This window comes from Grampus griseus, assembly GCF_964374135.1.
Source record: "Grampus griseus genome assembly, chromosome: 2".
In the NCBI taxonomy this organism is placed as follows: domain Eukaryota; kingdom Metazoa; phylum Chordata; class Mammalia; order Artiodactyla; family Delphinidae; genus Grampus; species Grampus griseus.
Genome location: NC_139018.1, coordinates 126,740,326 through 126,767,659, shown reverse-complemented (window position 1 = coordinate 126,767,659; position 27,334 = coordinate 126,740,326). Strand labels below are relative to the sequence as shown.

At 36.2% G+C, this 27,334-nt stretch overlaps 1 protein-coding gene across 8 annotated transcripts in view; it reads left to right on the top strand.

Moving 5' to 3' along the window:
• Nucleotides 1-27,334, top strand: part of MEF2A (myocyte enhancer factor 2A) — a 173,784-nt gene that overhangs the window by 110,119 nt on the left and 36,331 nt on the right. For 5 of the 8 annotated variants that reach the window (XM_082648542.1, XM_082648540.1, XM_082648536.1 and 2 more), the window contains 3 exons: nt 18,161-18,298; nt 20,441-20,660; nt 21,405-21,464. In XM_082648542.1, coding sequence (XP_082504668.1) covers nt 18,161-18,298; nt 20,441-20,660; nt 21,405-21,464 — 418 coding nt within the window. Of the gene's footprint in view, nt 1-17,963; nt 18,096-18,160; nt 18,299-20,440; nt 20,661-21,404; nt 21,465-27,334 lie in introns of all 8 variants that reach the window. The other 3 variants (XM_082648541.1, XM_082648539.1, XM_082648543.1) reach the window with 2 other exon arrangements.

The window sequence follows — 27,334 nt, the reverse complement described above, 5'->3', positions numbered from 1 at the left end:
ATTTGTTTTTCTCTTTCTGACTTCACTCTGTATAAGAGACGCTGGGTCCATTCATTTCACTACAAATAACTCAATTTCGTTTCATTTTATGGCTGAGTAATATTCCATTGTATAGATGTGCCACATCTTCTTTATGCATTCATTTGTCATTGGACACTTAGCTTGGTTCCATGTCCTGGCTGTTGTAAATAGTGCTACAGTGAACATTGTGGTACATGTCTCTTTTTGAATTATGGTTTTCTCAGGGTATATGCTCAGTAGTGGTATTGCTGGTTCATATAGTAGTTCTATTTTTAGTTTTCTAAGGAACCTCCATATTGTTGTCCATAGTGGCTGTATCAACTTACATTCACACCATCAGTGGGAGAGGGTTCCCTTTTATCCACACCCTCTCCAGGCTTTATTGTTCATAGATTTTTTGATGATGGCCATTCTGACTGGTGTGAGGTGACACCTCACTGTGGTTTTTGATTTTCATTTCTCTAATGATTAGTGATGTTGACCATCCTTTTCATGTGTTTGGCAATCTGTATATCTTCTTTGGAGAAATGTCTATTTAGGTCTTCTGCCCATTTTTGGATTGGGTTGGGGTTTTTTTGATATTGAGCTGCGTGAGCTGCTTGTATATTTTGGAGATTAATCCTTTGTCAGTTGCTTCATTTTCAATATTTGCTCCCATTCTGAGGTTGTCATTTCTTCTTTATGGTTTCCTTTGCTGTACAAAAGCTTTTAAGTTTCATTAGGTCCCATTTGTTTGTTTTTATTTCCATTTCTCTAGGAGGTGGGTCAAAAAGGATCTTGCTGTGATTTATGTCATAGAGTGTTCTGCCTATGTTTTCCTCTAAGAGTTTTATAGTGTCTGGCCTTACATTAGGTCTTTAATCCATTTTGAGTTTGTTTTTGTTTATGGTATTAGGAAGTGTTCTAATTTCATTCTTTTACATGTAGCTATCCAGTTTTCCCAGCACCACTTATTGAAGAGGCTGTCTTTTCTCCATTGCATATTCTTGCCTCCTTTATCAAAGATAAGATGACCATATGTGCATGGGTTTATCTCTGGGCTTTCTATCCTGTTCCATTGATCTATATTTCTGTTTTTGTGCCAGTACCATATTGTCTTGATTACTGTAGCTTTGTAATATAGTCTGAAGTCCGGGAGCCTGATTCCTCCAGCTCCATTTTTCTTTCTGAAGATTGCTTTGGCTATTCAGGGTCTTTTGTGTTTCCATACATATTGTGAAATTTTTTGTTCTAGTTCTGTGAAAAATGCCATTGGTGGTTTGATAGGGATTGCACTGATCTCTAGATTGCTTTGAGTAGTATAGTCATTTTCACACTGTTGATTCTTCCAATCCAAGTCATGGTATCTCTCTCCATCTGTTTGTATCATCATTAATTTCTTTCATCGGTGACTTATAGTTTTCTGCATACAGGACTTTCGTCTCCTTAGGTAGGTTTATTCCGAGGTATTTTATTCTTTTTGTTGCAGTGGTAAATGGGAGTGTTTCCTTAGTTTCTCTTTCAGATTTTTCATCATTCATGTGTAGGAATGCAAGAGATTTCTGTGCATTAATTTTGTATCCTGCTACTTTACCAAATTCACTGATTAGCTCTAGTAGTTTTCTGGTAGCGTCTTTAGGATTCTCTATGTATAGTATCGTGTCATCTGCAAACAGTGACAGTTCTACTTCTTTTCTGAGTTGGATTCCTTTTATTTCTTTTTCTTCTCTGATTGCTGTGGCAAAAACTTCCAAAACTATGTTGAATAATAGCGGTGAGAGTGGGCAACCTTGTCTTCTTCCTGATCTTAGAAGAAATGGTTTCAGTTTTTCACCATTGAGAACAATGTTTTCTGTGGGTTTGTCATATATGGCCTTTATTATGTTGAGGTAGGTTCCTTCTTTGCCTACTTTCTGGAGAGTTTTTTTCATAAATGGGTGTTGAATTTTGTGGAAAGCTTTTCCTGCATCTGTTGAGATTATCATGTGGTTTTTTCCTTCAGTTTGTTAATGTGGTGTATCACACTGATTTGCGTATATCGAAGAATTCTTGCATTCCTGGGATAAACCCAACTTGATCCTGGTGTATGGTCCTTTTAATGTGCTGTTGGATTCTGTTTGCTAGTATTTTGTTGCAGATTATTGCATCTATGTTCATCAGTGATATTGGCCTGTAGTTTTCTTATTTTGTGACATCTTTGTTTTTGGTATCAGGGTGATGGTGCCTCGTAGAATGAGTTCGGGAGCATTCCTCCCTCTGTCCTATATTGGAAGAGTTTGAGAAGGATAGGTGTTAGCTCTTCTCTAAATGTTTGTTAGAATTCACGTGTGAAGCCATCTGGTCCTGGCCTTTTCTTTGTTGGAAGATTTTTAATCACTGTTTCAATTTTAGTGCTTGTGATCGGTCTGTTCATATTTTCTATTTCTTCCTGTTTCAGTCTTGGAAGGTTGTGCTTTTCTAAGAATTTGTCCATTTCTTCCAGGTTCTCCATTTTATTGGTGTATAGTTGCTTGTAGTAATCTCTCATGATCCTTTGTATTTCTACAGTGTCAGTTGTTAGTTCTCCATTTTCATTTCTATTTCTATTTATTTGAGTCTTCTCCCTTTTTTTCTTGATGAGTCTGGCTAATGGTTTATCAATTTTGTTTATCTTCCCAAATAACCAGCTTTTAGTTTTATTGATCTTTGCTATCGTTTCCTTCATTTCTTTTTCATTTATTTCTGAACTGATCTTTAGGATTTCTTTCCTTCTCTAACTTTGGGGGGTTTTTTGTTCTTCTTTCTCTAATTGCTTTAGGTGTAAGTTTACGTTGTTTATTTGAGATTTTTCTTGTTTCTTGAGGTAGCATTGTATTGCTGTAAGCTTCCCTCTTAGAACCGCTTTCACTGCATCCCATAGGTTCATCTTGTTTTCATCGTCATTTGTTTGTAGGTATTTTTTGATTTCCTCTTTGATTTCTTAAGTGAGCTCTTCGTTATTTAGTAGCATATTGTTTAGCCTCCATGTGTTTTTATTTTTTACATTTTTTTCCTGTAATTGATATCTAGTCTCATAGCGTTGTGGTCGGAAAAGATGATACGATTTCTATTTTCTTAAATTTACCGAGGCTTGATTTGTGACCCACGATATGATCTATGCTGGAGAATGTTCCATGAGCACTTGTGAAGAAATTGTATTCTGTTGTTTTTGGATGGAATGTCCTGTAAATATCAGTTAAGTCCATCCTGTCTAATGTGTTATTTAAAGCTTGTGTTTCCTTATTTATTCTCTGTTTGGTTGATCTGTCCATTGGTGAAAGTCGGGTGTTAAAGTCCCCTAGTATTATTGTTTTAGTGTCGATTTTCCCTTTTATGGCTGTTAGCACTTGCCTTCTGTATTGAGGTGCTCCTATGTTGGGTGCATAAATATTTACAATTGTTATATCTTCTTCTTGGATTGATCCCTTGATCATTATGTAGTGTCCTTTGTCTCTTGTAATAGTCTTTATTTTAAAGTCTGTTTTGTCTGATATGAGAATTGCTACTCCAGCTTTCTTTTGATTTCCATTTGCATGGAATTTCTTTTTCCATCCCCTCACTTTCAGTCTCTGTGTGTCCCTAGGTCTGAAGTGGGTCTCTTGTAGACAGCATTTATATGGTCTTGTTTTTGTATCCATTCAGCCAGTCTGTGTCTTTTGGTTGGAGCATTTAGTCCATTTACATTTAAGGTAATTATCGATATATATGTTCCTATTACCATTTTCTTAATTGTTTTGGGTTTGTTATTGTAGGGCTTTTCCTTCTATTGTGTTTCCTGCCTGGAGAAATTCCTTTAACATTTGTTGTAAAGGTGGTTTGGTGGTGCTGAATTCTCTTAACTTTTTGCTTGTCTGTAAAGGTTTTAATTTCTCCATCGAATCTGAAAGAGATGCTTGCTAGGTAGAGTAATCTTGGTTTTAGGTTTTTCCCTTTCATCACTTTAAGTATATCATGCCACTGCCTTCTGGCTGCAGAGTTTCTGCTAAAGATCAGCTGTTTACCTTATGGGAATTCCCTTGTATGTTATTTGTTGCTTTTCCCTTGCTGGTTTTAATATATTTTCTTTGTATTTAATTTTTGATACTTTGATTAATATACGTCTTGGCGTGTTTGTCCTTAGATTTATTCTGATGGGATTCTCTGCCCTTCCTGGACTTGATTTACTATTTCCTTTCCCATGTTAGGGAAGTGTTCAACTATAATCTCTTCAAGTATTTTCTCAGACCCTTTCTTTTTCTCTTGTTCTTCTGGGATTCCTATAATTCGAATGTTGGTGCATTTAATGTGGTCCCAGAGGTCTCAGACTGTCCTCAATTCTTTTCATTCTTTTTTCTTTATTCTGCTGTGCAGCAGTTACTTCCATTATTTTATCTTCCAGGTCACTTATCCGTTCTTCTGCCTCAGATATTCTGCTGTTGATTCCTTCTAGAGAATTTTTTAATTTCATTTTTTGTGGTGTTCATCATTGTTTGTGTGCTCTTTAGTTCTTCTAGGTCCTTGTTAAATGTTTCTTTTATTTCCTTCATTCTTTTGCCAAGATATTGGATCATCTTTACTGTCATCATTCTGAATTCTTTTTCACATAGACTCCCTGTTTGCTCTTCATTTGTTTGGTCTGGTGGGTTTTTCCTTGCTCCTTCATGTGCAGCATATTTCTCTGTCTTCTCTCTTTGTTTAACTTACTGTGTTTGGGGTCTCCTTTTCACAGGCTGCAGGTTCGTAGTTCCCATTGTTTTTGGTGTCTGCCTCTAGTGGTGAGGTTGGTTCAGTGGCTTGTGAAGGCTTCCTGGTGGAGGGGACTGGTGTCTGTGTCCTGGTGGGTGGGGCTGGATCTTGTCTTTCTGGTGGGCAGGGCTGCATCCGGTGGTGTGTTTCAGGGTGTCTGTGAACTCAGTATGATTTTAGGCAGCTTCTCTGCTAATGGGTAGGGTTGTGTTCTTGTTTTGCTAGTTGTTTGGCATGGGGCGCCCAGTACTGGATCTTGCTTGCCATTGGGTGGAGTTGGGTCTTAGTGTTGAGACGGAGATCTCTGGGAGAGCTCTCAGCGATTGATATTATGTGGGGCTGGGAGGTGTCTGGTGGTCCAGTGTCCTGGATTTGGCTCTCCCACCTTAGAGGTTCAGGGCTGACACTCAGCCAGAGCACTAGGACCCTGTTAGCTACATGGCTCAGAAGAAAAGGAAGAAGAAAAAGGAAGAAGAAAGTAAAATTTTTTAAAAATACAGAAAAAATAATAAAATTTTGAAAAATAAATTTTAAAACATTAAAAAAAGATAGCAACTAAACCAATAAACAAATCCACCAATGATAACAAGCGCTAAAAACTAAACTACGATAAACATAAAAATCAGAAACAAATCAGCCGCAGACTGCAAACCTCAAGTCTACAGTTGCTCCCAAGTCCACCGCCTCAAATTTGGGAACATTCGTTGTTTATTCAGGTATTCCACAGATGTAGGCTTAATCAAGTTGATTGTGGGGATTTAATTCGCTGCTCCTGAGGCTGCTCGGAGAAATTTCCCTTTCTCTTCTTTGTTTGCACAGCTACTGGGGTTCAGCTTTGGTTTTGGCCCTGTGTCTGCATGTAGGTTGCCCTCAGGCATCTGTTCCCCGCCCAGACAGGAGGGGTTCAAACAGCGGCTGATTAGGCTTCTCTTGCTCTTTCAGGCAGGGGAGAGGGAGGGGTACAGTAGTTGTAATTGGAATGCGGGGCAATCCTACAGCAGTAGAAGCCGATGTGCCATTGCAACAGCCTGAGGCGTGCCATGTATTCTCCGAGGGAAGTTGTCCCTGGATCTTGGGACCCTGGCAGTGGCGGGCTGTGCAGGCTCTCAGGGGGTGGGGGTGGCAGTGGCAGCAGCGTTAGCGTTCCATGCCCGTCTCTGTGGTCCAAGCTGATCGCCGCAGCTCGCGTCAGTCTCTGGAGCTCACTTAACGTGGTGCTCTGCCTTTTCTGGGCACACGGGGAAGGAATCTTCTCTCCTCGCACATCCTGAAACAATGGTCTCTTGCCTCTTCAGCAGGTCCAGACATTTTCCCTGACTCCCTCCTGGCTAGTTGTGGCTCAGTAGCCCCCTTCAGGCAGTCTTCACACAGCCAACCCCAGTCCACTCCCTGGGGTCTGACCTCTGAAGCCCGAGCCTCAGCTCCCAGCCCCCACCCGCCCCAGCAGGTGAGCAGACACGCATCTCAGGCTGGTGAGTGCTGGTCGGCACAGATCCTTTGTGCGGGAATCTCTCCACTTTGCCCTCTGTACCCCTGTTGCTGTGCTCTCCTCCGTGGCTCCTAAGCTTCCCCCCTGCCCACCCCCTGTCTTCACCAGTGAAGGGGCTTCCTAGTGTGTGGAAACATTTCCTCCTTCACAGCTCCCTCCCAGAGGTGCAGGTCTTGTCCCTATTCTTTTGTCTCAGCTTTTTCTTTTTTCTTTTGCCCTTCCCAGGTACGTGGGGAATTTTTTGCCCTTTGGGAAGTCTGAGGTCTTCTGCCAGCATTCTGGCAGTAGGTGTTCTGTAGGAGTTGTTCCACATGTAGATGTATTTTTAATATATTTGTGGGGAGGAAGGTATCTCCACATCTTACTGCTCTCCCATCCTGAAGGTCCCGTGTCTGTTGATTCTCATGACTGTTTTATCAGTGAATATCAGAACCTAGTAGAGTGCTGTCAGTAATATTTGTTGGATTAAAGGGGAAAAAAAGGATAAAGGTAAATGAAGTCATTTTTACAGTTTAAGTACACACACACACACACACACACACACACACACACACACACACACACACACACACACACACACACACACACACACACAGATAGTGAAGAACCAAGAGCCAGGGCTTTGAAGATATACTTTCCTGATTTCACAGTACTCCAAGAGCCAACTTTGTCAAAGTGTTCATTTATATGTGGAGTTCTGCAACAGAGTTACATTATCCCTGTGGGTAAAATGAGACTGTTGGGCTGCCTAGTATCTAGCTCCCGGAAGACAAGGGCCCCAAAACTGTTTGTTTTGGGTGGTGTTGGGGAGAAGTATCATTACCATTTGCTGACACCTTTGCCATCAAACTTGGGTATATACTGGGTAAGACCTTAAAATTCAAAGAAACCATAGCTTGAACATCACACATTTCTAACTGAGATAGATATGGATAAGGTCATAGAAGAACTGGGGAAGGAGTCTGAAAGCAGTGCCTACAACCACATGCACAAGAAGTGTGCTCTCTTTCCAGTAGTTTAAGTGGTTCCTGATCGCAGTCCTCTATCCAGTCTCCCTTTTGTTTGTTGACTGATTAATGCAGTCTGAACTAACACAGTGTAGTGGAAAGACCACTAGACTGGACATCAGAAGACTTTTATTCTAGTCCCAGTACTGCCACTTAATAGCTGTGTGATGTGGTGGGGTTGGGGGGTGAGAACTTGGATCTCTCCTAAATTTAATCTTCTCCTCTATAAAGGTAGGAGGTGAACTAGATGATCACAAAGGTAACATTTAGTTTTCTATTCAACAACTATTTTAATATAATTTTTTGAGCACATATAATCTCAAGATTCCATTGTGCCTCAAAATTTAGACTCAGTGGACAAATTTCGAGAAAAATATAGTTTAACAAAATGGAATCAGGAAAGATATAGAAAATCTGAGTAGTCTTATTGTCAAGTTTACCACAGAGAAACTCCAAATCCAGATGGCTTTGTTAAGAAGTACTAGCAGAATTTTAAAGAAGAAATAACGCCAATATTTCACAAACTCTTCCGGAGAATAGAAAAAGAGGGAGCTCTCTTTATATGAAGCTAGTCTAATCTTGATAGCAAAACAACAAGGAGAGTTCTAAACAGAAGAATCAGAAGTCAGTCTCACTGAATGTAAGTGCAAAACTCCTAAACATAATATTAGTTGACTTTTTTTTGAGTTCACAAATTTTTTTTATCAGAGACATTTTTATTTTCACATTAAGTCATTTTCTCCGTTGCTTGGGCACACATCTAGACTATCAGCCTGCCTTGCATTGGAGTGGTCTTGTGACTGAGTTGGCCAATGGAATGTTAATAGAAGTGTTTCATGCTACTTCCAGGCCTGATCTGTAAAATACCTTCCACGTGATCATCATACTCTCTCTTCTCTGTTTGTCAGCCAGCTGCAGAGAATCCAGATGGGAACTCTTGAGATCTCATGTGGAACCAAAAGAAAAATGACTGGGCTCTGAATAGTTTCACCTAAGGCTCTCTGAGATAAGAAACATCCTCATTAGCCTTTGTGTGAATAAGAAACTTTCATTGTGTTAGGCCACAGAGACATGTGTTTGTTAAAGCATCTAACATCACTTATGCTAACTAATACAGAAATTAAATCCAGCAATATATAAAAGTCATACACATTATGACTAAGTTGGATTTATCCCAGAAATGCAGGGTTGACTTAACAGAGTATCCTAATATCATGGACTGGAAGTCTCAATATTGTATATGTCAGTGCTACATGAATAATCCATATAGAGTCAAGTAATGCCTGTGAAAATTCCAAGGAATTAATTTTTTTAATAATTCAAAAACTAATTCTGAAATATATAGGGAAATTCAAGGGGAAAAGACACTCTGAAGAACAGTAAGATGAGAAGCTTTGCATTACAATATATTGCAACTAATTTTATAGCTACAGTAATGAAGATACTGTGGCATTGGCATGAATGCCAAACATATCAATGAAGTAATAGCTCAGAAACCATGCACATATATAGATAATTGTGGTATCACAAATCAAACGGGGAAAGAACAAACTCTTGAAGCAGTGTTGCTGGGACAGTTGGTTACAGATACATGGGAAAACTGTGAAAGTGAACCTACATCATATCTTACACAAAATCTACCGCCAGGAAGATTATACACCTAAATGTGAAAGGCAAAATTATAACACTTTTAGAATATAATATAGGAGAATATCTTCATGATTTTGAGGTAGGGAAGGATTTCTTATACGAGACATAAACATTACTACCGTAAAGGATAACTGTAAAGGGACAAAAGTATAAATTTGGTTTTATTAAGGTTAAGAACCTGTTTTCATCCAAAGACAAGTGTTAAACATGCCACACAATAGGGAAGGATTTTTACAATACATAAAATTAACAAAGAATTTATGTTGATTACAAATAAAAGAATGACTTTAAAGTAATAAGAAAAAGACAACTCAATAGAAAAATTGGCAAAGTACTAGAACACTTGGCACTTCACAAAAGAGAAAATCTGAATGGCCAGTAGTTACGAAATGTGCTTCATTTGCTTGGTAATCAAGGGAATGCAAGTTAAATCCTCATTGCAGGTAGAAATATACATTGATACAACTACTTTAAAAAAGAGTTTTGCATTTTCTAGTTACAAACTTACGATTCTGCTCCTAAGAATGTACCCTAGAGAAATGTGTGCAGATACGCAGTAGACTATGCAGAAATGTGCATTTTGACATTTTCATGATAGCCAAAATATTGAAGCAACTCCAATGTCTATCTATAATAGAATGGATAAAGTTTTTTTCCCATATAATACAATATTTAATAAAAATGTATAAACTGTAACTATATGCCACCCTATGGATGTAATAAACATAAAGTATAATGAAGGAGGCCAGACAAAATAATACATTGCATATATTACATTCACATGATATTTAAAAAGCAAAGCTAAATTATAGTTTTAGGGATATGTATATGGTAAACCTATAGAGAAAGTACAGATAGTTGACATCACAGATTTAAGATGGTATTACCTATACAGGAGGGAGGGGAGGGTTATGTGATTGAGGGAGATATATAGGGTCTGGTTTATTTTTTGACCTGATTAGAATTACTATTGTTCACTTTATAATTGTTGAATTTTATATAAATTTTGATGCACCTTTCTTTATGTATGTCCAGTTTTAAAAATTAAATGTTTTTGTGTGTTTTTAAAGTGTCTAGGAAGAATAAGAAGTATCTTTCAAAATTGAAAATTTATTAAAAATGGGGAAAAGGAGAACTTTTCATTAAAAAAAGTTCTAAAGTCCAGTTTAAGTTCCTTGGAACTCAAGACATATTATTCCTTTATTTTACAAGCACTCATTTATTCCTTATAAGCTAGAGCTGACAGATTATCCATTCAGCCGGTGTTTATGGAGCTGCTTAGCTGCTTCACAGAAATGAGATAGGTGGGTGGTGATATTGTAGATTGGTTCAGTTGATGAGGTCATCGCGCATTTTAAAACTATGCGTATATACCTTTTGAGTACTTTTAATTCCCTAGTTTCACTTCTAAGTGCTATGATTATTATTGGTATGGAATGGAATTTGACAATTGTCATTATAAAATTGAGCATATGTTAAAGTATATTTCAGTTCTTTATTGATGTTAAAAATGCAGTCTGACAGGGGCCCTGGTAAACACTCAGGCAGTATAGACTCCTGAATCCAAAATTCAGTATCATATCTCAAGATTCCAGAAAATGCCAGTCCTCTGGGATTTTTATCAGTTCTTATTTCAGATTCCATGTGATGTAAATATTTATTTAAACATATTTACAATGAAAAATATCCTGAATACTAGATTTCTTCATTCTGTAAACAAACACCAGAGTATAGTGTATGTATATGTATTAGTGCATATATATTTATTGATATATATATATACACACACACACGTGTGTGTGTATATATAATTTCCATGGAGAATAAATGTGTCTGAAATTTTAAATGTTATTTTTTGCTGATGACAGAATATAAGCTGAAAGAAATCTATTTAAAATTAGCTGCCTCTGCCTAATTTATAATCCATATTGAAATATGTTTGTTTTTTAAGTTTATTGTGTAAAAAAAAAAACCTGGCTATACTTAGGAAAAAAGTCTAAACAGCATTGTTCTTGCCTTCTCAAGTTTCTTTTCCCTATCTCCTTTCTACTTTTCCCTTACTCTTTCTATCTCCAGTTTCACCAACAGATTTAGTAATGTAGACTAGAAAATGAGAGGCAAATGTTCAGGGCCTGCCAAGCAGTGTTTTTATATATACCCAGAATTCCAGAATTCTAAAAGTGTTTCCTTGAACTTGAAAGATAAGGTTGCTAAAACTTTATAAGTAGAACAGTAGAACACATGACTTTAAAGATCGTTGTTTGAGTCAGTTTTCTCCAGGTTAGGGATCTTTTCTGGATGCTAGGTTGTGGAGGCATTAGCCAGACTTGTTTGGGGACTTAGATGATTTAGACAGATAAGGAGACTTAACTCATGACTCAAAGAATTGTGACAGTTTTTTTTTTTTAATCAAGGTTCTTTGATTATAAGGAATAGAAATTCAGTTAAAGTGGCTCAAACCAAAGGGGGACTTATTGAAAGAATATAGGCAAATTGCACCCAAGGCAGGAAGCAATACCTGCCTCCTTAAGGCTGGAAATCAGGAACTCCATCTCAAGATCTACATGGTCCCTCATCTCTGCCACCATGGCTAGTTTGCAAGAGACTCTCCTGAAGGCACAACTGATGGTCTTCATGTAAAAATTGATGTTCTGGGTTCTTACCTAATTACCCATTTTTGTAACCAGAACATAATTCCCAAATTTAAAAAAGCTTCAATTATGATACTGTCTTACTGATACTTTCAGTAGGAGAGGAGATTTGGTGAGCTGTGGACACTTATCTCAGTGCTAACATAATTTTTTTTTTTTTTAAACTGGGTTGATCCTCTATAGATGTCATGGAGTTTCCCTTAATTAAGAAAAGTCAAGCTTTTGGTTTTTAGATTTCCAGCTTTATACTTCAGCCTTCTGTGTTCAAAATAAGATCCAGAATCAGAATCTTTGGCTCTTAGTTGATTATAGCTAACTGTACATTCAAAATAAGAAGTCTTCTTGCACTACCAATTCTAATCTTTCCTATCCAAAAACCCACTGGAGAATATCCCAGCAGCTTTCAGAGTATAGGCTATTGTAAGTTAAACTTATATATGAAATTATACATATGAAATGGTATTTTTGTAGTTCAGAAGCAGTCAACTATCAAGGATTTCTGTGGATCAACCTAGTTCAAACTAATGTTTCTGGATTGCCTTATTATTTAAGTATATTATAACAAATCCATAATTTTATGTTTTAGAAGACACCTGAAATAACATCAGAGACCATCCTGATCTCTCCTTTGCTATGTTTTTTTTTTATTGTGCAAGTATTAATAAATACTTATTTCATGTGTGTGTAGCACCTTGTTTGTCTAGACTCTGAAAATGTAAAGCAATCTAGACTTTGGTCTTTGATTTGAAAGTTCATAAATTAGTTCAAGAATACAGAAAATATACGGAAGATAAGTAAATACAATGTTGCCTGTATTACACGAATGCTCTATAGAGTAAGTGCTCTTAAAATTTCAGCCTAGGAAGCAGCAGGGGAAGAAAATTTCATGGAAAGATGGAGTTCAAACTAGGCCATAGTGAGCTATAAAATAGTCATACAAATAAGAGAGAAGACAGGGTTTCAAACAAGTGGGGTGACATCAGTGAAGGGATTTTTGTGCCTGTTAGGACAATAATTTTGACCACTTTGTCTGGGTCAGGTTTCAGGAAGCATAAAAATGGGGAAGGAAAAAAAAAAGTAAGAGGCTGTTAGGTGACTTGCAGTTAGGCTAAGGAACTTTGATTTTGTACTCTACATCTGTTATTTCAGGAGGGATGTAAGATGTATAAAACTACTAGGGTTCAGGGAGAAAATAATGGAAATTATATTTCATCCTAAGATATGGCATGTTAATATTTGAAAAGATTGACATTCATGCATATAATTTTTTCATTGTATGCATATATTGGGGGCTGTGCGTGAAATATTTTTACAGATGGGGTGGATAATCTAGAAAGTTTAGAGGCTACTGCTTTTAGATCACAGAGAGCCATCAAAGATCTAAAACAAAGGTGACAAGTACAAAGTATTGAGGAGAACTGAATCTGTAACAATTTAAGGGACAAATGAGAAGAGAGAGAAAAGAGAAGGAGGATATATATAGTCAGTGGAAATGGAAATAATAATCTACAAAATTTGGAATTCCATGTTAATGTGGGGAGAGAACAAAGAGTGAACAGCAAGATTGCTTGCTGTGTTGACTAGAATAGCTAAGTCCAAAGAGGGGATCTATTTAATAAAAGATAATGAGTTCCATCTTGGTTAAACTGAAATAGAGATATTAGCCAAATTTCCAAATGAAAATGTACAGTAGTCAGTTGGGACTGTAGGTCTTCAAAGTTTCAGATTAGATTTGGAAGAAGGTATAAAATCATTACTCTAATTCAACTATAAAGTGAACATGTGTCAAATATTTTAATTAATTAATGAGTGAACCAGTAAGATGTCACAGCCAGTTCAAAGAAGAACTCAGAATACCACACATCAGTAAAGAATGCTGAAATGAATTTTTTTGGGTTGGCCAAAAAGTTCTTTCCGGTTTTTCTGTAAGATGTTATGGAAAAAGCCGAACAAACTTTTTGGCCAACCCAATACATGGGGAAGCAAAAATTGGTCAGTATCCACAATGTGATAATCAGTGACATTCCACAGAAAACAAGTTCTGTGAACAGGAATTATTTGCAGTTACTGTGAGTTTTCTGATACTTTTAAACTGATATCCATCTCTACAGAATTGTAAAATAACCTAGTCAAAGAATAAAGATGGATGTAACCTAAATGGAAGTTCTAGCCAGGATACCCACTAAATTTCAGTTTTTTAATGTTTTTCCTTAAGTTGGTATAGAAATCTTAAATTTAAGAGCCTTTCTACCTCTTTTAATCAGTAGGTAGAAGTCTTTAAGTTACTCTTCATTTGGGTAAAACTGATTTAATTAATACCAAAACCAAAAAGAAAACATCCTCTTACTTGTAAGTTTAATTTGGGCGTATCCAGCTCAGAAAGTTTAGATGTCATGTAGGGATCCCTTCTCCCTGGAAATGCTTACAGGCAAAACATTACCTACTCTTCCCCAACAGCTTGAATTTTACTTTGGAACTCGTTAGCTTCAGATGGAGAGGAACCCTGTTTCAAGAGATTGTGGGATTTGCAGTTTTAGATGGTTACACTCTTAATACTGTGATATGAATAATATTTCATTTATGAATTGTCACAAAAATTAAGGATTATTGTCCTTCTTGAAGAGAATTGAAAGGTCATAATCCTTCTCTGATCATATTTCCTTAATTTTTGATACCATAATAAATTAGTACAGATTATTAATCAGACAATTAAATATTTTCAAAAATTTTAAATAACAAACAGCACATTGCTTTTTTCTTTAAAAACCGATATACAATCCAATACTAAGTTCTAACAAGAGCAGACTTTTCCCCTGAGTTTGGATCTGCTATGAATCACGAGTCAAGGGTGGTTTCACTCTTACAACTGTTAAACAATTTTTTTTCAGAAAAGGTAAAATCATGATTCTTAGGCAGCTATAAAATGAACATGAGTCAATACTTTTAACTCATTAATTACTCAGGGAACAAGAATAAAATGTTGCAACTGGTTAAAGGTAAATCCAAAGATTAGAGAAATGCATAAGCCCATCAAGAAGACAAAATGAATTTTCTTCATAGGTGCAAAATTGACATCTTCCACAGTGAGGAAAGAGGTCAGTTGAAACCTCCTTCAGACAGAATCTATTTGCATGTCTATAGACACTAATTATTTGCATTACTATCAGCTTTCTACAAATAAACTTCTATCTACAGAGTTGTAAAATAGCTTGAAGACAGGCACAAACCACAAAGAATCAGATAACCTGGGAGGATGTGTCCTAACAGATGCATTGTTTTAGATTAAAGACACTTAGCAATTATTTTTTGATCCATTTAAAATTTTTTCACAATTTGTCTCTATGTAACTAATGTTGAAGGTAAATGTTAGCTAAGGGCATTCATTATTTAAAACCTACGTAAAATTTCCCAAAATCACAAAAAGAAAGGCTATTAAAATCCTAACAGAGTTTAACTTTGTTGTGACAAGTAGAAATGATTGTCTTTTTAAACATGTTTAACTGACCCTCCAAAAATAAAATTTCTGTTTTCTATAGAAATGGACTAATGAAAATTGTAGGTATACTAATTTTATGATTTCATGTAAGCTTGCTAGTTAGAATCTTTAAACATGTTTGGAACACTGATTTGAAGGACACAGAACAGGTTGTATCAAGTCAGCTTAAACTGATTAATAATTTAATTGTTCATCACCACTGGTCCCTTTAGCAATTCATAATCTGTGTTTCAGAATACAGTTATTTAAGAAAAGCAACTGGGATACATCAACTTAAATGGTATACGCCCCTGAAATATGAAATTATTTTGGCACTATGGAGTTTCCCCCTTAAGTTTGCCATAATGGCACTGAAAAACTGTCAATCACATGTACAAGAATAAAGTACTTTTAAAGTCCTGTTTACTTAAGAGTGGAACATTATAATCATCAGTAATAGCTATAGGGAGTGCACAGTGCTAATACTCTTGAATATTTTCCCACTTAAAAGCAGATTCCTCCTTAGTGGTGACCTTTCAGACTGTTTTCTTCATTGAGCAAGTGTTTTTATTGTGGCTAACTTGAAGCACGTAAGAAAACTGAAGCTAGCCTGTTTCTTATATGCCTCGCCTGGCCTTGTTAATAGATACAGCATTCCACTTGTAAGTACCAGTGACACAGGAGAAACTTTTACTATTATGCTATGTGGTAAGATAAAGAAGACAGAAAAAGTCTTTTTATGGTAGTTGGGTCCTCAAAACAACTCTTCATATTCTTGTGATAAGAAGACACAAGTTGGATATCCAACAGAGGTACATTAGCTTGTTATCTGCAGAGCTGATACAGCCTCTTAAATTCTCTCACAATGACAGGAACCCCCTCTAAAGTGAAGACTTGCAGAGCTGGAGATACCAGAGCACTATTCTTCCTCTTGGGTACAAGTAGAGTTAACCCTACTGTTGTAGGATAAAACTTTTGTGTAATTACTAAACAAAGGCCATATTCTTTTTCTTCTGTAATTTAAAAATGTTCAGAGACCATACTTGGTGATTGCTATTAGTGGAAGAGCAAGGCTGTGAATTACTTAGTCTTAAGATATATGAATATGAGGGGAAAATATCCAGAGATTTCAGGCTAGAATAAATCAGCTTCATGATAAAATCTGTGTGTAGGCGACTACTATATTTGTTCTGTTTCTAGAGCTGTGTTGGTTATAAGAGTTCACTGTGTTCCAGTATTCTGAGTGTTAACATCTTCATTGCTGATAGCAAGTTGCAGAGCTTTGGCAAGCAGAACTTGCTACTACGAATGGGGGAGGATACGTGTCCACCTTTTAGTTCTAAACAACAGGACCTTTTATGGCTAAGTACACATAAAAGTTCATGTGATTACTTAGACCCATAGAACTTAGAGCCATGGGGCTGATATTGGGGAAATAGGTGTAGTGTTTGCTGTATGCTCATGTTTAGTGATTGTGTTGTGGTGGGAGTTTCAGGCATTGTGTATGGGATTCCTAGTGCATGCCAAGCAATTTGAGAAGCTAACACAGCTATACCACTGATTTCTTATGATCCTTTAAGCATGCAAAAAAAAAAAAAATCGAGTGAAGTGAAATTTTAAAATAGACTTCAGAGAAATTAAAAAATTCTCAAATCTTAATGTATTGTGTGTTTATGTTCTTTCAAGAAAAAAAAAGAGTAAAATAGCGTTCATAATTATTGTAAATCATGTTTTAAAGGATACCAAGATCTATTATTATGAATTAATTTAAAATATACCTTAAATCTAATATAAATAATCATTTACAAATGCACTCATCTAGTACTAATCTATTGTTCAAATATTTCTTAACCTAAATAGGTAGGCTTACTTGGAGAATTTTAACTTCCTAAAACTCCTCTGTGGTTGGCTGGAAAATCAGCAAGTCTCAAAGCTATCTAGTTGTTGAACCCCAAAATTCTACTTTAAAATAAGACCCATCAGGATTTTTAAAAACTTAGTCTGTAAGTGAATTAATATTCTATAGATTATCAAGCCCTTGGTTTTAAGTGTATTCTTTTAAATACTAAACAAGTCATTTTGTGATGATTTTAATTAAAAAAATTAAAACTCAGAAAACCAACCAATTTGTACCCCAAAGTAAGAAGAAAGGAAAAGAGTCAATATGGTCCAGGGGATACTTTGATAACACTAAAGAAAATTCTCCAGAAAGTCAATTCAGTGGACTAAATCAATCCACGAAGGCACTCTGTAGAAAGAGCTAGCGAAGTGTGGAAAAGATCATGCTGAATTAGTTTTTTTTACAAAATTTAAAGATATGTGAAGTCACTAACGATACGTACATTCTACGTAGGAAAGGGTCATTACTGTCATATGTAAATAAGTATTCGAGTTTTTATACTTCAGAGTTATGTAGTAAAATCACAGTATTTAAGAACAAATTAGGAATGAAATTATTGGGATATTGAGCCTATTCTTTCTGTTGAATGGGATAAACTCTCAGGCAGAAAGGAATGTCAGTAGATGAAGTTGCTGAAATGTTCATTTTATAAAGGTAACTTTATATATATATATATCATCTTGATATATTTGTATTTCGGGGTCTCACACTCATTGATCCTATCAGATATGTTGATCAGGCTGTAATCAGATTTGGATTGTAACTGTCAGAGCAGTGAGTAATTTAGTATTCTCTAGGAAGTTAGGAAAGGAAGAATCCAAATATATAAATATTCCTTTTCTCTTAATGTATAATGGGAACATAATTTTGCTTATATCTAAGGTTTACTTTATTTGAAGACTTAGAGTGCATTGTGATCATTTAAAACCATTTCAGTGGCTCTTGTATTACCCAGTTCATTCAGTCTGTGCTCTCATAATAGATTTTACAGAAAAAACTCATGGCAAGTTAGTATCATTTGTGTGTGAATTTTCCAATTGTATTTCAGACTTTAAGAAAGAAAGGCCTTAATGGTTGTGAGAGCCCTGATGCTGACGATTACTTTGAGCACAGTCCACTCTCGGAGGACAGATTCAGCAAACTAAATGAAGATAGTGATTTTATTTTCAAACGAGGCCCTGTAAGTACTTTTATTTTACCTCTACTTTTTATTTGTTGATCCTTTTTGTTAACTTCATTATTTAGGCTCTGAACAAGAAGGAACACAGAGGGTGCGACAGCCCAGACCCTGATACTTCCTATGTGCTAACTCCACATACAGAAGAAAAATATAAAAAAATTAATGAGGAATTTGATAATATGATGCGGAATCATAAAATCGCAGTGAGTACTAAAGTATGGTTTGTGATCTTATCTTGTGCATGAAGAGATAGACAACACATCTTGTTTATTTTCGTAGTGGGTGATGACAGCAGTAAGTAGAAGGGGGAAAAGTATTTTATTAATTTCTTTTGGTTTTATAGAACTTCAAAATAAAATTGCATAAATCTTACAATGGTACATCTTCGATCTTGAGTGTCTTAAACATAGAAGTGAAGAGAAAACATCTTAATACAAGCTCTGCTACTTACTGTCCCCATGTCTTTGGATAGGGCATCCTATCCTAAACATCCTGGATTCCAATTTCATCATCTGTAAAGTGAGTGAGTTGGCTCACATAGTTTTTTAAGGTCCCTTCCAGGTTTAAATTTCCATGATTTTAAATATAGGGTGCATATGAGACTTCCCTCTCCCTCCGATAACTTTTAAAATATTACATGTACTTAAGTAGATCTTGAGACTATAAAATGTAAAATGGCTGGATTTATTATAAAATGTGGCGTTTCAAAATTATCTTTAATTATTTTATACAGTTGCTGTAATAGTAGCTTACTATTTGGCTCTTTGTTAATGTCCCCAAACAATTTGGTGACAGTACCTCCAAATTCCTATTCTTTTCTTAACACTGTAGGTATTGAGGAAGACAGCCTTGGCTCGATTTTAATTTAAGGAAGCAGTGTTCTTAAACTGGTTACAAAACAAATAGTTGGTTTAAAGTTTTTCCATGCTCACACATTTAACAGTAGTGAAACAGTACTTCTTTGAGTTCATACTCCTTTGATAGTTCTTCAGAGAGTTCTCATTGAAGCACCACTGGCAAGAGCTGCTTAAGACAGTTATTCTGGATACATATCCAGAATACTACATATGTGTTGTAGGCTTTGTGGAACAAATTGGTTCCAATGCTGATATTTCTTTCATTACCAGAGTTAATTCTTTTAAAACTGTGCCCTAAAGTATGCATCATGGATTATTTCTTCAAAGTAGTCCTATGCTATAAGAAGAAGCCCATGGAAAACAGATTTAAGGAGGTATTTTTGGTGCTAATACCATTCTTAAGAAACAAAACAACTGAAAAAAAAATCCCTTTTGAACTCATATGGATGTTGGTGACCTTGCAGTTAATGTTAAGCTGCAAAAGCATTGTTTAAGTAAAATTGCTTTACCTTTGAAAACATTTTATCATGTATCCATTGTTTTATACTTTTTAATGAGTTATTTTCTACCTGAAATAAACTATGGAATAAAGTACATAATTATTAACATTCTTTCAACTTTGAATTAGCAGTGTTACCTTACTTTGCAAATCACTGTTTTAAAATGTAGGGAGAGGAAAGTTTTCTATTTTCTCTCACTTTAAATTATAAAGAGGATTGTTATTTATCATGGTTGACAAGTATAAGTGGTCTATGGAGGAAATGCAAGAGGAAAATAGAAAATATTATTTTTAAGGAACTATGGAATATTTTGGAGGGAAATAAGATAACAATATTTGTAATTTAATCTTTATACAGTTTAAAGATAACTTGCCAGTAGTTAATTTTGTTTAGTTTTTTTTTACATTTTTATTATACTCATTGCATTGTGTTATATATATAAAACGTGATTTTTTTTTTTTAGTTTTGTCCATTAAGAATGTTGGTGAATTAAATCAGACCAGGGCAAACTTGATGTATGAAGTTTATAATATATGTACATACTTTTCCCCTTTTGTTATATTTGGAATCTCCCAATAGAAATGTAATGTTACTAAACTGATTTGCATTTAAGTGCTAATTTATGCTTTCTTGGTAACAATGATGTATTTTATAATGTGTAAACGACAACACAACTCTAATATCAGGTTCTGACCTTTCATTTTCATCTCTGAATATTTGAAATACATAATATATACATTATACTAGTATATATGTATTAATATATAAAAAATGGAAATTGAAAATGTTCATGTTAAACATTCTCATGTCCAAATATAATTGTAAAGAAAATAGCTTAAACCTGCAAATTGATTTAGTAAGAACCTATCCCCATCCTCTGCTTTTAGTAACTAGTGTTACCTTATCAAATTAAAGTTCGTAAGTTATCAAATTTAATATAGATGAAAATGAAACTAACAGTTTTCTCTTCCTTTTTCTTTATTTACAGCCCGGTTTGCCACCTCAAAACTTCTCAATGTCTGTCACAGTCCCTGTGACCAGCCCTAGTGCTTTGTCCTACACTAACCCAGGGAGTTCACTTGTGTCCCCATCTTTGGCAGCCAGCTCAACATTAGCAGATTCAAACATGCTCTCTCCACCTCAAGCCACATTACATAGAAATGTATCCCCTGGAGCCCCTCAGAGACCACCAAGTACTGGCAGTGCAGGTATGTCCTGATATTTATTCTTCCGATTCTTTAAAAGAAAGAAAAATCTAATTGCTAACATAAACAGTTTCTTATTCTGCTACTCTTAATTTTATTGCTTTGATGAGCAAAGAGTCACTACTACATAATTGCCTCCGTTTTAAAGTATTATTTTGAAAATCTGTGGCTCTAGCCTTGTACTAGGCTTTGTGGAACAAATAAAGCTTTCCTTATCCTGGGAAAGCTTTCCTTATCATGGGAAAGCCATACTAGACAGGCAGAAAATTTATTTAGGATATCATGGGCAAAGATTTAAAATTGAGGGTGAGCCATTCGTGTTAAAAATGTGGAGAGATGACTCACCTGATTGGAGTTAGAGCGTTTTCTCCATCTCCCCCTGTCTGATTTGTTCATTAATTCAGCAGAAATTTTCGGTGCATTTACTGCATCACTGTGTGTAATGCAGTGTCTCCTCTCCCATTATTCCTAGATTTTATAGCATTCCATTAGCACTCCCCCCCATTCTTATCAATATGCACCATTTGGTATTGATACACAAGAAGGCAGACATGTCCAGAGCTTGATAGGCGAGTGACTGTATATTTGACTACGTCATATTACACGTTAACGCCAAATTCAAACTGGGCTAGTTTTTATTTTTGTGTTTTTTAGGAATGGAGTGAGAGTTACCTCTGTTCAATTCCTTTTTACTCAGATAAGGAGAGCCAATTCACATTCCCTCTCTCCTCTCTCTAATGTTGTTAGGTGGGATGTTGAGCACTTCAGACCTCACAGTGCCAAATGGAGCTGGAAGCAGCCCAGTGGGTGAGTGAATTCCTACTGTTTTACTTTGTAAGCATCTGTCCTATCTGAGATAAAAGGAATATTTTACCTCAAACAAGGCCTTCTGCCAAATGAAGAGGAAAATATGGGGATATATGACTAGAGTAGACATGTCCCTTTGCGCTTTGTTTAATTAGTGCTTTCACTAATACTTAACATTTTTTCATATCCCTGTGTTATTCCTCATACCTTGGCCTTACGTTCAGTTACTCATTCATTCAAATATTTATTGAGTGCCTCCTTCATAGCAGACATTGTTCTTTTCTAAAGACTAAATTGCCTTAATACAATTTTTACATCAAGACAGTTTCTTATGGAGAAGCTTTCTGTGTCATCTATCCTTACCAGAGTTAGACTGTTAGCAGACTGCTGTATCTTACAGTTGTGTGAAATGTTTTCAGAGAAATTGCAATAGGAAGAAATGGTGGGCCTACTTCTAGAGACACAAAGAGAATTGAGAAGTTTGTCTCTGAAGGATCTGTTTTGGTAGTCACATGTAGAACATTCACATTTTGTTGTGGTTGCTGCCAGATTGGCTCTTTTGCTTTGGGACCCCTGCCAAGATGACTAGCAGTTTAAACATGTCATAAATGTGTCTGTCTGCCTAGCCCTGAAGTGCTGGTAAAGATAGATTGTGATCTTAACATTACAAAAACATGGCATGTATGTCAAAGAGTCACAAGAATAACTGTGTCCCTTTGGATTATCATCACATTTAGTCGTCTTGGTCTCTTTATCTGTGATAATCACAGTTATCATCATTTTTATCTGAAAACAAGGGCAGTAATTCCCTCCCTGCTTCTAGATATTGTGTGTTCAAAGACACATCTGAAAACAGATCACTTATAGGAAAAATTCCCTATTACATATATTCAACCCATTTATTCCAAAAATGTGAGGAGCTTCTGCCTTAAGAAAATTTTGGAGATGATTGAATAATTTAAAATGATGAGAAAGAAATAAATGGACATTATTGAGTGAGACAAGTTACAAAACATGTAGTGACCTAAAGTAGGAATAAATACCTAATTGTATCTGGCATTGTATTAATTGCTGTTTTAATGGAATTAAACAGATAAGACCTGTTGTGGGATATTTTATTAACAGATAATTAAATGTGGAAAAATTCATTAAGGTCTTACCAGTTATACATTAGGACTGCTATCCTTGTATGTGTATTTCCTAATATTTATAGTTTATTTCTTTTCAGCTCTATTTTAGTTGTTTACGTGCCCGTATACTCTTTTTATATTGCATTTTCCCATATGCTTTTTTTTTAATATTTTTTTTTTGGCTGCATTGGGTCTTTGTTGCTGCATGTGGGCTTTCTCTAGTTGCAGCGAGTGGGGGCCACTCTTCGTTGTGGTGCGCAGGCTTCTTATTGCGGTGGCTTCTCTTGTTGTGGAGCATGGGCTCTAGGGGTGCGGGCTTCAGTAGTTGCAGCACACGGGCTCAGTAGTTGCAGCACGCGGGCCCTAGAGTGCATGGGCTTCAGTAGTTGTGGCGTGTTGGCTCAGTTGTTTTGGCGTGTGGCTCTAGGGCACGTGGGCTTCAGTAGCTGTGGCTCGTGGGCTCTAGAGCGCAGGCTCAGTAGTTATGGTGCACGGGCTTAGTTGCTCTGCAGCCTGTGGGATCTTCCCGGACCAAGGATCGAACCTGTGTCCCCTGCATTGGCAGGCAGATTCTTAACCACTGCGCCACCAGGCAAATCCCTTCCCATATGCTTTTATTCTTCCAGCACTATGCATCTTGCTCTCCCTTCTACTTTGCAACCTGGTTATGGCTGGAATCAATAATTTCTGTTTTATTTAATGTTAATTTTGACTAGCTCTTGGTGTTATTTCCAAAGTTATTTTTATTTAATGGGGTTTAACTATTTGAAGATTTCTAATGTGTTTTCCCTTTGCCTTTATTTTTTTTCTCATACCTCTGGCTTGATAAACATGGCTCTTCCTCCTATCAAACAAGTGTTTCAGTTCTCTTTTTGTTCTTTTTTGGGTTTTGTACTCTCCACACTTCCCTAAAGCTTTTATACTATTCTTTCTTATCTGCCGTGCAACTATAAATCTAGACTTTGTCTTTGTTCAATTTTCTGTGTTCCCTTTGGTAATTTCAGACTCAGACTTTGTCATCCTAATTTGACCTTCTACATATAATCTAATCCTGTTGCTTTTATTTCTTTTTTTTAAATTTATCTTTCTTCTTTTGTAAGCTTCCTTCCCCCCTTTCTAGGCCATCAGGTTTGGAGGGTCACATTAGTCACACTCCTCAGATCATGGCACATATTCAATGGTTTGCACAAAGCATTTCTCAGAATGTTATTCACTTTTCCCTTTATACCTCTATTCCACTCCCATTCTCTTCCTCTCCCCACACCCTCCATTCCCCAGTCATAGGCAACTATTTTAATATGTTTAGTGCTAATAGTGTTAATAATCACATTAATGATGATGATTAGTGAACATGAATTTTTATAAAAATTTAAGATTCAAGTAAGTATTAAAATATTTAAGTGCTTAGTGAGTTACTTAAAAGTCTATTTCTATTACTACATCCACACAGAGATAAATCTATTTCTTTTTTTTTTAACATCTTTATTGGAGTATAATTGCTTTACAATGGTGTGTTAGTTTCTGCTTTATAACAAAGTGAATCAGTTACACATATACATATGTTCCTATATCTCTTCCCTCTTGCGTCTCCCTCCCTATCCCACCCCTCTAGGTGGTCACAAACCATCTAGCTGATCTCCCTGTGCTATGCGGCTGCTTTCCACTAGCTATCTATTTTACGTTTGGTAGTGTATATATGTCCATGCCACTCTCTCACTTTGTCACAGCTTACCCTTCCCCCTCCCCATATCCTCAAGCCCATTCTCTGGTAGGTCTGTCCCTTTATTCCCGTCTTACCCCTAGGTTCTTCATGACCTTTTTTTTTTTCCTTAGATTCCATATATATGTGTTAGCATACGGTATTTGTTTTTCTCTTTCTGACTTACTTCACTCTGTATGACAGACTCTAGGTCCATCCACCTCACTACAAATAACGCAATTTCGTTTCTTTTTATGGCTGAGTAATATTCCATTGTATATATGTGCCACATCTTCTTTATCCATTCATCTGTTGATGGACACTTAGATTGCTTCCATGTCCTGGCTATTGTAAATAGAGCTGCAATGAACATTTTGGTACATGACTCTTTGAATTATGGTTTTCTCAGGGTATATGCCCAGTAGTGGGATTGCTGGGTCGTATGGTAGTTCTATGATAAATCTATTTCTTATAACAATCTTATAACACAGTATAACCTCAGACTTATATCAAGATCGAATGTCTTGATTCTTCACTGATTCATACTCTTATATACCTATTTAACCTGTGCTAGATGTAATTCTGCTTGGTTGGATTATATCCTAGGTGACATTTTTGTTATAACTGCTTTTTAACATGTGCCACCTCAGAATTCAGATTCAACTAACTAGACATCGTGTATCACTTAATTCAGGTACCAAATGGAAGTAATTATTTTTGTGCAGTACTTATAGCATACATGGGTTTAAAGTGTTTCTTGCTGTAAATTTCCCTCCCCGCCCCAAAATAAATGGCCTGTCATAGGTATTTTAGAAGTGTTTTTTTGTTTTTTTTTTAAATTAATTAATTTATTTTTATTTTTGGCTGCGTTGGGGCTTCATTGCGGCGCGTGGGCTTTCTCCAGTTGCGGCGAGTGGGGGCCACTCTTCGATGCGGTGCGCAGGCCTCTCATGGCAGTGGCCTCTCCTGTTGCAGAGCACGGGCTCCAGGCGTGCCGGCCTCAGTAGTTGTGGCACACGCCCTAGTTGCTCCGTGGCATATGGGATCCTCCCGGACCAGCATTATTTTTTTGTGAAGAAGAGTCAAATAATGTATTTTAGCCCATTTTCAACAATGGTGCCATTTTGGTTTAGTAGTTTGGAAAAATAGTTTAAACTCAATTTTATGCCTTAAGTCTTTATGAATGAAAAGATTAAACATTTTTAAATTCCCAGAGAAATTTAGAAGAAAATATATTAAGAACTGTGGATATGATTTCTTATCTACATTTTTCAAAGTATGTTTCCTGGAACCATATGAAAAGAAGGACTTACCTATGTGTTTGGCAAACCTTGTGCTAAATAAAACTAAACCAGTTTCTTTACTGTAGGACTTACCAGAGCCTTTAAAATGCTAACCTGTTTTGTGAATCTTTAAACATGGTTACTCAAAGCAATTTCACAGTAGAACCCTTCCTTTTTATTTTCCTCATGAAAAAGCATCTTTCAGAATTAGTGTTATATAAAACATATTTTGGGAAAGACAGGTCATTTGAGCAGACTTGGTCATTTGGACCAACTCTTTTTCTGAGGACAACTAGAAATGCTAGGCAGAGTATTTTTTTAAATCTGCTTGAAAGCATTTCAGAGCTAATAAGGTAATGAAGAATTATTGGCTCAAGATCCAGGGAATGACAAAGACAGAGACTCAAAGAGGTGAGCCCAGGGCCCACAAAGAATTGGGAGGGCCTAGTATATTCTTCTCACTTTGGATTGAGTCCCTAAAAGGCTGGACCCTAGAAGTAGCATGAATCAGAGGTTATCAGTCCCTCATAGTAGTTACATCTCCTATTTGCATCATCCCACTTCTTGAAGTTAGATTATGGTGATATATTGTTAGGGTCCCCAGGATGCCTGGGAAGGCAAATACTCTTTAGAAAAATAATATAAGGGTAAAACACCATCCCAGGCCTTATTATTTGTACTTGACATACAAGCAGATTACTAACTAGGCACAGTCAGGAGCAGTACAACATAAATGAAAGCCTGTGGAAAAAAATGGACAGTAGAACCTGCCTCCTGGGAACTCCAGAACTTGGAGTTATTAGGCACAGACTTTGACTTTAACATAACAATATTTACTGTATCAGGAAGATAAAAAATAGATTAAGAATTTTGGCGGAGAACTGGAAACTTTAAAAATGGACATTTTAGAACTAAAAAAAGTAAGAGTATTAAGAACTGACAGGATGGGTTTAATAACAAATTAGACAAAGCAAAAGTGAGAATTGGTGAACTAAAAGACAGGAACAATATTCAGAATTTTTGAGACATAAAAGGATGGATAATTCAAAAGAAGAGTAAGACCTAGAGGATACAGTGAGAAGGTCTAACATACTTAAAATTGGAGTCCCAGAGGCAAAAAGAGAGAAAATTGGCCAGAAGTGGTATTTGAAGAGATAATCACAGAATTTTCCAAACCTAACAAAACACATCAAGCCATAGATTCAAGAAGCCCTTTAGAACCCATGTGGGATACAGTTAAAGCTGTGCTTTAAGAGAAATTTAAGTCTTTATGTGTATGAGAACACAGACATTTCACAAAAGAAGCTATCCAGGTGTCTAATAAATGTGTGAAAAGATGCTTGATTCAGTAATCAAGGAAATGCAAAATTAAAACCACAGACAGCATTAGGTACCCACCAGAACGGCTAACGCAAAATAGATAATACCAGGTGTTAACAAGGGTATGGAAAAGCCCAAACTCTCATACACTGATGATGGCAGTACAAATTGGTGCAATCATTTTGACATTATCTACTAAAGTTGTAAATATGTGTATTCCATGACCCAGCATTTTCTCTCACAGTTATATACTAGAGAAATGCATATATGCACCATGAGCACCAAGAGATATGTAAAAGAATGTGCATGGCATTATTTGTTACAGCCAGCATCTAGAAATAATTCAGATTTCTGTCAGTAGTAGAGTGAATGAATATGTGATAGTACCTTTACATGAAGTAATACTGTACTGCAATGAAAATGAAGGAACTATGGCAG